The sequence below is a fragment of the Sinohyriopsis cumingii genome, chromosome 16 (genome assembly GCF_028554795.1).
Source record: "Sinohyriopsis cumingii isolate HCF-2022 chromosome 16, ASM2855479v2, whole genome shotgun sequence".
In the NCBI taxonomy this organism is placed as follows: domain Eukaryota; kingdom Metazoa; phylum Mollusca; class Bivalvia; order Unionida; family Unionidae; genus Sinohyriopsis; species Sinohyriopsis cumingii.
The window spans coordinates 88,350,646-88,363,913 of NC_142976.1; the positions used below are offsets into that span (position 1 = coordinate 88,350,646).

Consider the following 13,268-nt stretch of genomic DNA (forward strand, 5'->3'; position numbering starts at 1 on the left):
TATAGCCCACATAGAGTGAAGATGGAGATTAACAACTTAAGAAAAGTAAAGGAAATGACAAGTGCTGTGATGAAAGAAATAAAGGAGGAGAAGGAGGATGAAGAGGAAAGGATAAGGATGAGAGTATGGAACGAGAAAATTGAAAAGGAAGAAGAAAATGAGAAGAGGAAGAAAGAAGAGGAGGAGAAGCAGAAAGAAGAGAAAAAGAAGGAAGAAAAGAAAGAAAAGAAGAGAAAGAGTGTAGGAGAGAAAATAAGAAGTTGGTGGAGAAATAGAAGAAATTAGAAGAAGAAGAAACCCAAAGGCCCTTTTCAGGGCCACCCACATTTCTCGAAAAGAGACTGACTTTCCATTGCTTACCCCTTTTTTAAAAATTTAAAAAAAAAAAAATCCCATGTTCAATTCCCCTTGTCCCTAAAGTAGTTCTTTTTTAACATGTTCAATTCCCCTTGTCCCTAGACAAACCCAAACTCTATTCCCATGTTCAATTCCCCTTGTCCCTAGACAGACCCAAACTCTATTCCTCATGTTCAATTGCCTTTGTCCCTAGAGTGACCCAGCAATATCTCCCATGTTAAATTTCCATTGTTCGAATGCCTTTGTCCCTAGAATGGATATTTCCTTTTTTTTTTTTCCTTTCTCCAATGTTAAATTCCATTGTCGCTAATCTTACCCAGGGTTTTTTGCCCATGTTAAATTTCCATTGTCGCTAATCTTACCCAGGGTGGTTAATGTTAAATTTCCATTGTCGCTAATCTTACCCAGGGGTGTTTTTAATGCTAATTCCCATTGTCGCTAATCTCACCCCATTCACTACTTATATTTCATTTGAGCTCGAGATTTTGTATCAACAAATCAAACATAATTTTGCATTTGCAAAGAACATTTTTGAAATGACTTAAGAGATGAAACTGAATCTCAGCTCAGAGTTTTTATATTTTCATATCTGGAGCCTTTATTATAGAACTTTACTCAGTATTCGAGTAAATAATATTATTACAGACTTTACAATCATGCCTGAAATTAGTTTTAAAAAGCCGTTTGATTGGAAATATTTTGAGTCGAGTAAACTTTTTGATGTAGAGTACTCCTTCCTATTGATATTATCTGTTTGGAAATAACTCACCTTTAACCTCCTCTGACACCTGTTGTACCTGTCAACATACAATTAAATTATGTTTATTGTTTAATTCAATTGTGAAATTCGTGATTTGACTTCTTGGTTGATGTATACATATAAGGAACAAATGATGCTTTAAAACATTTAGCAACTGAATAAAAAGAGCACTATTTCTGTATTAACAGAGAAGAATTTATTTAAAATGGACATTTCACAATACATGACACTTTCATTACAGCCTTCTAGTTTTGTTAACACAAACGTTTTCATAAATTCTAAATTAAAATTGCTTAAATTCTGACCTCTTGTTCGTGCTCCACAAATTCCCTATTGTGCAGCAGAGGATGAAAAAGATTTTCACGAAAAGACTGACACCTTTACCAAGGTTTACCATATTAAATTTGATGCAGATAACTGTTTGAAATTACGAAGACGCTACTGTCAAGGAATAAATGTACACCACTTCCAGCGACCTTCTCTCCCGTTTGAAAATGTATTTTGTGACAAAGAACAATCTATTACAGAATCAAGCTTGACAACTCAATTTCAACTGACTCTTCGTCACCATTCATTTGTGATACAGAATATCAACGGGAACATTTAAAAGAAATTGAACCTGTCTTAATAGATATGGTACATACAATTGTGATGAAGAGCGCCCCAAAGCCATGTGAACTCGATCCTCAGTTGAAGAAACAGATGCTTGACCATAACGATTTAAACGAACTACCGCCCTGTTTCTATCCTTCCATTCATGTAGAAAATCTTAGGAAATATTGTTCTATCCCAGATTATATCTCATCTGAATTTAAATAGTCATTTTAGCAATATACATATCTCTCTCGTCGAAGTATTGAAGTCGCACTTCTATGAGTCGTTAATAACATTGGACAGTGAACGAATACACTCCTCACCCTCCTTGACTTGTTTACGACATCTGACACAGTCGACCATGAGGTATTACTTTAACGTATCCAACATGTATTTGATATTCACGATAGAGCCTAACTATGGTTCAAGTAATACTTCTTCAACAGGACACAACTTGTGTCCGTCAATGGAAAACATTCAATTTTGGTGTTCCACAAGGCTCTGTTTTCGGCCCCGTTCTCTTCATTCTGTACGCTCAATCGCTTTCAAGTGTCACATACTGAGATACGGTATCTCACCAGTTGCACTCTGATGACATTCAAATATACACATCTAGCTGCCCAACAGAAGTTGAGACTACCATCCAAGGCCTGCAGAGGTGTATTTCCAATGTGAAGTCATGGATGATATGTAACAAGCTGCAGATGAATGGAGATGAACTGAAGCCACCCTGATCACCCTGACTTTCTAATTCACACCCAGTTTCTCAGACAGCATCAGCAATACCAATATTAAATTCACAGTCAGTACGAAACGTAGCTGTCACTCTCGAGAGTACTCTCCCATTACACCAACATGTCAGGAGCAATATGCAAGGCTGCATACCTCGAACTCCATTTGCAATTTTCTTTCATTTCATGCCACTAATACTACCTGTGTATTACTTAGACTGGACTATTGTAATTATCTTCTATCTGGTTCGTCTCAGTATCTACTTCAGGAACTTAAAAATCTTTCAAAGCAACGTAGGGCACGAAGACCCTGAGCACATCGTCACCCTGCTCTGTTATCTCCAACGGCTACCTGTTTGATCCTGAATCAAATACAAAACATGTTCACTATGGCTCCAGTTCAGTATACCTATCTGGCCCCACCCAAATGTATACCGCATCTAGAAACTCACAATCCTCTTCCGAAAACTCGTATTCTCATTGTTGCTACTTTTAAAACAAAGTCATATGGACAATGTTATTTTGCGTCCCAGAGCCCATCTGCTTGGAGCGAATTGCCCACTGATCTTAGACGCAAGAACACTGTGATCTCATTCAAGTGTGCTCTTAAAAATCGCATATTTCTACTTTAAGAACAGACTTAAATACTTAATAATGTTTAATTCGTTAATTATTATAAGCATGTTTGTGTTTTGTAATTTCATGGTGTTTGTTTTTGTAATTTTGTCCTTTTATAGGTTTTAATGTGTTATCTAGTATTGTAAAGCTCTTAGGGCGTCTGAATAGTAGGCGTTGTATTCCATCCACATCTAAGTATTAGAAGTTTATGTCTGTTGAAGGTCTACTGTCGTTATTACTTCTCTCTGCCGAGTGGCCGAGTTGTCTAAAGCGCTCTCCATTACGGATCACTGCCATCTCACCTCTGTCTGCGTGGGTTCGAGTCCAGGATTCGGCCAATGTGAGAAAGGCTGCCAGTAGCTTCTCTTGGGTCGGTGGCTCTTCTTCCACCATTAATACTGGCCGCCATACATAGCCTATCGTGTGCTGAAAAATGGCGTTAAGCCCCACAACAACAACTCTCAACAATATAGTGTAAGGCAGGGGTCTCAAACTCAAACCACCCTAAGGGCCGTATGAAGGCATTTTCGATGGCCCGAGAGCCGCACCAACTTTGTTATCTTTCAACACCACTTGTAACACAAATCATTTTGCGGGCCAGGATACGAAATGGCGGACCCGGTGTTTGAGACCCCTGGTTTAAGACATACAGTAGGAAGAAAATTTGCGAGTCTAAATAATAGTAATAATAATAATTTGCACATGCTGACATTTATGACAAATCTGTGTTCTTCTTTTAATGACGGAAAACTCCGCCCAAGTTGCACATCACTTAGTACATGTTTTGGGTGAACGATGCTGCGAAAAATGCAATTGTTTAAGATTAAACAAGGCTTTTGTTAGGATGCATTTAGGATATCTCCCGAGTTTATATCTTTCTTTTTCAAAACTGAACTGAATAATACGAGAAAAGTAGGGACACTGTAAAATTATGGATTAGTTAAAATCCATGGTATTGCGACGTTTTAAACACTGCCCTAGATTGTTTTCAATGATGGGTCGGTTTCTCAAAAAGCATACTACAAAGTATTTTGGGCGGGCCCATGACCTTAGTTGTCAAGGTCGCCTTTCATTTGCTGGGAAAGATTAGAGAAAAAAAAGCAAAGCAGTCTTGATGATCGATGAAGTGCTATTATAACTGAATTATTCTGTCGCACTGATTGGGATACATTCATGACAAACGTTATCCAATTGGTCGGCATTTATAACAAACATTGATTTTATGACAAAAATGGTTTGATTGGGTGGCATTTATGACAAAAATGACTGATTGGGCGACATTTATAACAAACGGTGTCTCTCTTACCTCCTGATGTTTGACAAGCCCATGGTAGGCACCTTCCTTCTGCATAAGTTCTGTGTGTGTGCCCTGTTCGACAACCTGCCCGTTCACGAGTACATAGATTGTGTCTGCATTAAGTATGGTAGACAGTCGATGGGCGATAACAATTGTTGTTCTACCAACTTGAGCCTAAAATCAAAACAAAATATGCACAGAATCTGACAGGATTCTTTAATTTCGGTCATCCCACTTTACGGTATTAAACGGAAAGGGCAAATATAATTAAGAGGTATACATACCTGCATGATAATAATGATTAAAAATATATTTCTTTTTAACAGCCTAACAAATCAAAATGGGTCCAAAAAAATTAGAGGAAAGAAACACAGTTCCGAAGTATAAAAAAAACATGTTAAAAGTCACAAAGTTGTAGAACCCTGGAAAAAACAATCATCCGATGTAAAAGGTTTTTGAACAGCTAGGCTTAACTAAACACCTCATGATCAAGGGTATCCCTAAATTTAGTGTCAAATTCTATCATAAAACATTTGCGGTTGACTGATTTCACAGCGCAATAGACCGGGGAATCACTGTTAAAAGGGACTGCAACAAATGTATTCCTTATATATGAGAATTTGCATGTGTACGGTCAAAACTAGACAAACCGCATACGTCACCCTCCATTTGGAAGCCAACTTGCAACACTCGTCTATTGAAGTTTTATTCTAATGACTTGATGTTCAGTGAAAAAAGATCGTTGCAACTAGGAGTTACGTCAATAAAAAACGCAGCCGCACATATAAATATCAGCATTTAATACGGAATTATATAAATACAGAGAATTTTATTTGAAGGGAGATCATCCAGTAAAAAGTTGTAGGATGGTGAGATGGCATAAATATAAAGTGAGAGAAAAATATAATACATGATCATACCCTATGACAATACAAATGATCAACTGGCAAATAGACTTGACCATTAACCCAGAAACTGTCGTATATTATCTCATAAGCAAACTACATGCGTTTAAGTTGGATACAAAGACCAGTTCATTGAACACATAATTTCTGAAGAAATCATTCTTAGTCTTCTGTTATCCTCGAAAACATTAACATTTCCGCTACGGATTTAATTAGTCAGGGAGGAATGGCGTAGATCTGACAAAACAAATACTATGCACTGATCCGAAGCGGTATTTAATGTCTGCATTTCCAGTGTCCATTGTTATAGATCATAACAGACTTGCAAATCAAGGCAAAAACCTCTAACATCATTCAATCAATCAAGAAACAAAGAACAACACCCACCCACGCCACAAAGCACCTAAAATTTCGTAGTGGTATATTAAGTTTGCTAGATTTACTCCATGACGCTGTCTGGGGGTATTTATTATTATTTTTTATATACCAGATTCTTTCCTGCCCACCATATTGGAGTATAAAACAGTTGCACTGAATACTGAGTAATGTTAAAGGGGAAACGGGATTTGAATTACGCGTAAATGAAATGAAGTTCATTTTCAAAGATCCCATGTAGTTTTGTATGCATGTTGCATAATAAGTCCACAAAATGTCTAAGCATTCTTGCAGACTGATGGACAGTGTTGACAATATACCACCATTATCAATATATGTTAAGGATCCCTCTTCTTGAGATTACAACCGTTTTTTACTCCTTTGATAAAAAATGCAGTCAGACATGATTACATTATTTAATTGAGTTAGGCTTAGTACATCTCCTTGTAGAACATTAGTATATGTTTCAAAACAGCATGTAGGGTAATATTTTAGTTGGAAACACAGTGAAATTCATTAAGTATATCCTACATCACATCTTATAGAAACAAATGAAAACAAGTAGATCTTCACTTCAATCATCATTGTAAGAATAAAATAATAATAATAATAATAATAATAATAATAATAATAATAATATAATTGCATTGAATGGAGACAAGATAAACTTACCTTTTCTATTGCCTTTTGAACTATAGCTTCGCTCTCATTATCCAGGGCTGATGTGGCCTCATCGAGTAAGAGAATCTTGGGGTTTCGAACAAGAGCACGCGCTATAGCAATACGCTGTTTTTGTCCGCCACTCATCTGAGCCCCTCTGTCACCAACAAGGGTATCATATCCCTGTCGGAAAAAGACATAAAGTCTTTAGTTTAAATATATTTTATTTAATAGATTTATTGTTGGTGATTACAAGAAGAGTAATGCAGAAGAAAGTAGATTAGAATGAAAGCCAATGGCTTATAATGTTCTTTCATTTGACAATATAAATATTGTAAATGTATTTGAATGCATGGCGGATGATATTAAGTTTTAATGATAAAATGTTTTAAATTATGGAATGGTCAGAATGAAGAGAAGTTAAACATTAACATGTTGCCAATATCTAGTGATCACAGAGATGAAACACAAAAGAGCTGGTTAGAAATCAGGATAAAACAGAATGAATATAAAACGAGAAACTGCTAATTAATGTGTGTTGGACATTGTGTATGCAGTTGATAACATAAAAAGGAAAGAAAGCGTAGAACAAAAGAAAGGTAGGTAAAGTTAGATTTAAAATGATCAATGCTTCCTTGCAGAACGTAATTTTGTCGAAAGGATGGTCGATTATTCGTAACAAAAAGGGAATCGCTATTTATAGTTGTTTATGACCCATATAAGGGCACGTGTGTTAGTAATAGGTGCACTTAAGTAAATCGTTTTGACTTTTCAAACAATTTATGAGCGTCATCGAGAACACGAATGTTTACATCGTATGAAAGCATCGTATTGACATATAAAGGTATTTAAAGTTTAATTACCATATGGTGTTAAACAGTTCGATGCGTTGTTCTTGGTAATAAACTCAAGGAAAAAGAAAAATAAGCGTTTAGTTCTTCAAGTAAATGCCAACAAAGAGGTCATACTTTATATACGGTGTAAATAAATGCGGATGTGAATTGCAATTTGTCGAAAATAAAAAAAGACGTATTTGAAAATTCCTTCTATCCAAATGATGGTGTCTTTGGACATGAGTGTCTCGATTATTGAACACGCTTTTGAAGTTGTAAATGGTGTGGTTTTGACGAGTCTTGAAGGAAGAAACGATTTGTAATAAAGACTTGTTCTAGTTTGTACAGAATGGAAATTGTTTACATTGCGCAATTATAGAAAGCAATGTCAGTAAGAGATGGCGGAATCAAAGAAGAAACAGAGAGGACTTGAATCAGCGGTTATTTTTTATTATCTAAAAATGCAAGTATTGGCAACATTGTATACTTCTTAATCTATAGAAGGCTAATAATTGTTTCATCTACTACAATTTGATCTATAAGACAGATCGTTAAATGCTTCAGGTTTGTCTGTTTCTTGCCGTAATTATAACACATTTGTTGATGGTCAGAAATAGGATGTGTACTGTGGGGAATGATGCATACCTTATGTTCTGACCAATAATCTTTGGAAGAAGAAAAAGTTTTATTCTAATTTGTCAGTATGTAGCTGTTTTGCTTTTCCAATCTCAGAAATTGTTTAGCTCTTCACGAAACAAAATTTAGTGTAGCGAGAGGTACGAACTACGATCTAACTTTAACAGTTCTGTTCGAAATATTTTGATGTGATATCAGGCCTATGTGGTCAGTGATAATTCTTGTACATTTGTCACATATTCACATTTCGAAGAATCCCAGTCAGTACTGGCAACTGTATTTCTCAGAAGATTATAGTCGTGTTGGCCGTATATCCATACATGCCATGGAAGTGATTTACTTTCTTGTTTTCTGTAACTGAATATCCCATAAACATTGCAATGATATCTAAGATCTTGATGTAAGAACGGATTCCCTATTCCGCCGTAAAGATTCAACAGTAGTCATTGTCCTTCTTACTTGTACAGCATGTATACACTTTCCAACCGGCCGAACAGGTGCCATATTTGATAATGATGATCCCAAGATTGTGTGACTACCCATTAATCTGGCAATGTCCTTTATGTCAAAGTTTAAGATGAGCGATTTGGACATATTCAAGATGTATTTTTCAGCGTCATAATCATGGATTTATTGGACTCCCGTTATGCAGTGACTGTCTGGGTTGCTATACCGTTCCGCCTTGTTTGCATTTGTTTGTAGTTTTCCTAACCATGTTATGATGTTATGAGATTATAATATAGATCTTACTACCATGGCAGAAAAATGAATGACATGTTGGCAGTCAATGTATCATAAATACCACCACGCTGTTTCATGAAATCGTGATATCATACACTTAATAAGACATTTCGTTTTTTTCTTGCGCTTTAGTGTCATATATACGACTTGCGCGCGTGTCCTGTGACTGTTCTATCTTTACATAGCAGCATTTTTATGTCTTGTGTTGTTTTTCTGGCTTTTCGTTCTAATGGCGCAACGTCGCTCAATACCAGTTTAATTAATTCTTTTATATTTTATACAGTGTGTTCTTAAATTCCTGTGTACACTCGGTGTTCAATTATTGAAGGGCATTGTTCAAGTTATGTATAATTTAAATTACTCGCTCATTCTTCTAATGATCATGATATCATATATACACGTCATTGCATTTATCTGCACTAGTTGTAATATTGCATATGTATGTTATGACATGACAGTCTGCATTTATTACTTATATTATTTCGTTTTGTTCCATTATTAGGACCTGAGAGTCCATCACATCAGAGCGCAATCTACAAATTAAAGACATACAGCCACTAACTTAACCATATTAGAATGATATGCATAGAAGAATGTGCTGTTTACAGTGGAGGGAATTAAAGACAGTAGGGAGGTTCATATGTACTATTTATTCGCAATCGACATTTGTAATCGAGATTGGTTTAAACAACGACGATTAAAACTAAAGACCACATATATGTTATCAAACATGTTAAGTTTAAATTTGATTTCTAACGAGATACAATACAAACTATGGAATCTTTCCATTATGAAGTTATACTGGCAAATTATTAGTTATACATGGTGATTGACATCTGATACCAAATAATTACATTGCCTAATATTTAAACCCTGACCTCGTGGTAGGGAACAGACTGTAGATTGTAAATGTCTGCATCTACAATTAAACAATTATTTCAATACGATAATGCATTTGAGATACCTTTGGAAACATGGATATGAATTCATGAGCATTGGCTTTCTTTGCTGCACCTTCGATTTCATCATCCGTAACATCCATACGACCGTATCGGATATTTTCTCTAATGGTAGTGGCGAACAAGACGGGTTCCTGGCTGACAATACCAATTTGTTCTCGCAGCCACTTCAAATTCAGATCTTTTATGGCACGACCATCCAATAGTACCTGTTATTAAATCATGCAACAAAAAAGAAACTAGTACAAACGTAGTTGTCTCAAATTCGCGTTGAATCAGTATGAACCGATTGTAAATCTCGATGTTTCTGTCTATGTAAAAGCAATTTCAGATCTTTATCTCCCTATTCTAGATGTTATCATACTATTACCAAGTAATCGAACTTTTACTATAAAGACATTTCTTGAATCGGCGAAATGTAACTGGTGATACACTAATTAGTTATGTTTCTGTCAAAGAGAAATCTACACAAATCATACAGACTTGACCAAACTGAAATCATTACCTGGTAGATTATAATATTTTGCAATTTCTATATATGAACAACACGCCTTGAAGGCTTTAATCTGCATTAATTCCCATGGGTAGAAAACAATATTTTATCAAGCATGTGGCAGAGGACAGTGGTTTACTTCGTCCTAAGGACTTCATATTTCGAGAACCAAAATCGTGGATAGTCATAATGCTTCGAGAAAGAAAAGTGATTATGTGTCTGATGAACGTACATATTTCTTGATTTACCTGCACTTGCTACGTATTTCTCGATTTACCTGCCCTTGCTGTGGGTTATATAACCTTTGTATCAGCTGGACGACTGTGCTCTTGCCAGACCCACTAGAGCCCACAAGGGCCACTGTCTTGCCTACATCTACCCTCAGGCTCAATCCCTTCAGTACCTGCTTGTAAAAATGTGTTTGGAACATATCTTGTTGATGCATATCTTGAAAGAAAGAGATTATTTTTTAAAACTTCTCTTCATTGTTTGCAACGATAAAAGCCACACACATGAATATGTTCTGTTTAGTGCAAAACAACTCGGACCAAATGTGAGACGTTACAGATTCAAATCATTCCTAACAGAAATACCTGTTTGTTTTCATTAATAAAATTGTAGTTAAATGATTCATTTCCTAAAAGGCCATGATTCAACTACATAGGCAAAATAATCTTTCCGTACTTTAGTCAACGATTTTCTATTTATTAAAAGCTTAATCCTAAAAGGGATATAACTTTCAGATGATCATGTATTACTTCTACCTCATACCTGTACGTCTCGTCTGGATGGATAATGAAAGTGGACGTCCTTTAGTTCTATATTTCCACTGACGGTTTCTGGTATATATCCCTTTTCTGCTGTGACATCAATATCTGAGTCCCGTTCTATGATCTGAAACACGCGGGTTGCAGCGGCTCGTGCGGCAGATATCGTGTCTACGGCTGGGAATGCCTGGGCTAGAGACGTGGTGCCAATTATCACGGTATAAAAGATCTGGAGGGAAACAGAACATGTATCACTTCACTCAAAGATAAAATTGAAATTCCACTCCCACTCCCTGCTAAAGATCAAATTCTTAGTTGTGACAAGGAATGAGACAGCCTTTGGATCGGTTACGTGGTAGATAAAGTACTGTTCCTTTAACACAGTAGCACATCCATTGTAAGCCTGGTCATTCTCTTTTTATATATTTTCATATGGCATTATTTCTGAAACCATTATGTATGATACGTAACTAAACGCCGTTAAGCTAGTGCCAGATGTAATAGTTATTTCTCTGAATAATGCCTGGCTGAGAAAGGTTGACCATTGGCAAACAAGTTACATCAAACACCGTGAAGAATTTTTTCACATTCCTATATGTTCATGATCATGTTTTCCACTGTGGAACATAGGTGGAAGAGTATCTATATTTCACCACATCCATGCTGTCTTATTTTTACAGGAAGTCAAAATATAGTTTTGATTGGTTCATCACCACTTTGATTTGCTTGCATGACGTCATCATATAGTTCACGTAACAAACATTCACTTATTATATGTACCAGCTTAGTGCCGGTGTTATGTATCGCCTACGCTTTGAAACTAGCAATGTGAGAAAAATAATTCTTCATTATGCAAAGGTGTTCGATTCGAAAATTCCACACTAGTCATCCAAATTATTTCGTCCACACTCGGCTAAACGTTTGATCCATAGCTGGAATTTGCCTATCATACACCGAAGCATATCTTGTTGTTGTTCTAGGGTTAACGCCATTTTCAGCACAAGATAGGCTATACATGGCGGCCAGTATAACTGGTGGAGGAAGAACCCTGGAAAATACAGGGAAGAACCACCGACCCACGAGAAGCTACTGGCAGGCTTTCCCACGTACCCACGCTAGCCGAGCCTTGGACTCAAACCCACGCAGACAGGGGTGAGATGGCAGTGATCCAGAACGGTGAGTGCTTTAGACCACTCGGCCACTCCGGGCCCCCCGAAGCATATGAAGAACTCGCTTAATTTTTAAAGCATAAATACACAACCACACATCATGCAAGATTATTTCCGGCAGATATGTTTTAGATGAAGCTTCTAAAACATAGAATGAAAGCAGGTCAATAATTTCTCGTAGTTTTCGTAATGATTTGCTTATACTGACACAAATTAATTACAAAATTAGGAGCAACATATTTTTTTTTGCTGCGGTAAGAGACAGAAGGATGCAAAAAAAAACCTCAAAGGAGGATTGCTTTATAAAATTCAGCTAAACTGTGAGAAGCAGGAGTTAAACACCTTTTTTGTAGTAAATCCGTACAAATAATCCTACGATACTAGGCGATCAGATCGTTAATACAAGCCTTTGCATATATATCATCCATCATACACGAGGATATATAAAAGATTTAATTGCAAATGCTATGAGACAAACTGTATTTATAAGAAAATTGTCCCAATTAACTCACCGTTATTATGTTTCCCGGTTCGAAACCGGCTTCTTTATTAATGACGAGTTCAGTTCCGTACCAGAAGGCGATGGCCATAGCCGAGAAGCTGAAGAACCAGAAAGCACCTGTGCTCAGTCCAAGGACCAAACCATTTCTTGTTGCAAAGCTGTGTGCATTCGACAACCTGTCCTCAAACCTGTGATAGAAATCGGTTAACAGATTGATGTTATCTTAAAATTCATTGCCTACAAATTGTTTGAGATAGCCACCCATCGAATCTTTCTAGTATGCATAAGAAATGTTAAGTTGAATTTAAAAAATAAGCATAAAAGCTCCAGAGTATGAGAAAACTTTCCTTATCTTTAAGTTATCTGTAGTTAAGAGATATGTTTTGGTGAAGTGGACAGCTGATTGCCGAATTTCAAGTGTATACATCTAGGCTGAGATAGGTATATTTGGCTGGCATCATCTTTACTTGAAGTGGCACTAAACAGCTTTAGCTTCAGTCGTGGTCTAATTTGGATCACGAAACCGTCAACCGTCAAAGTCACCCATTATCAAAATAGTACTCCAGAACCATCAAAATTTACACATTTTTAAGCTCGACACGAATGAAAAAATCAAATCATTACAAATATTTGCAGCACAAAGCTGGTTATTGTACGAATAACACCACTTCAGTGACCCCAACTACAGCAATGCATACAAATTTCTCAAACTCACTATACTCAACTCCAACTGGAGATAATTTACATTTGAGGCAGTGACAAATGCGTACCCGACATTAGTTAGATCACATTTTCCCAAAACTACTAGTAAAATCGGAGGATACACAATGTAATTCAAAACCTTATCTTCAGTCCAGAGCGCATTCATTTC

The 13,268-nt window shown here is 36.5% G+C and overlaps 1 protein-coding gene across 1 annotated transcript in view; it reads right to left on the minus strand.

Annotated features, from left to right (window-relative positions):
- The window catches only part of LOC149780957 (phosphatidylcholine translocator ABCB4-like), a 55,322-nt gene extending 42,748 nt beyond the window's left edge, over nt 1-12,574 (minus strand). Inside the window, exons 1-7 of the mRNA XM_089938056.1 lie at nt 12,408-12,574; nt 10,731-10,955; nt 10,237-10,362; nt 9,472-9,675; nt 6,310-6,480; nt 4,367-4,531; nt 1,127-1,154 (exon numbers count right to left, since the gene is read on the minus strand). Coding sequence (XP_089794182.1) covers nt 1,127-1,154; nt 4,367-4,531; nt 6,310-6,480; nt 9,472-9,675; nt 10,237-10,362; nt 10,731-10,955; nt 12,408-12,485 — 997 coding nt within the window. The 5' untranslated portion in view covers nt 12,486-12,574. The remainder of the gene's footprint in view (nt 1-1,126; nt 1,155-4,366; nt 4,532-6,309; nt 6,481-9,471; nt 9,676-10,236; nt 10,363-10,730; nt 10,956-12,407) is intronic.
- Between the last annotated feature and the right edge of the window lie 694 nt (nt 12,575-13,268).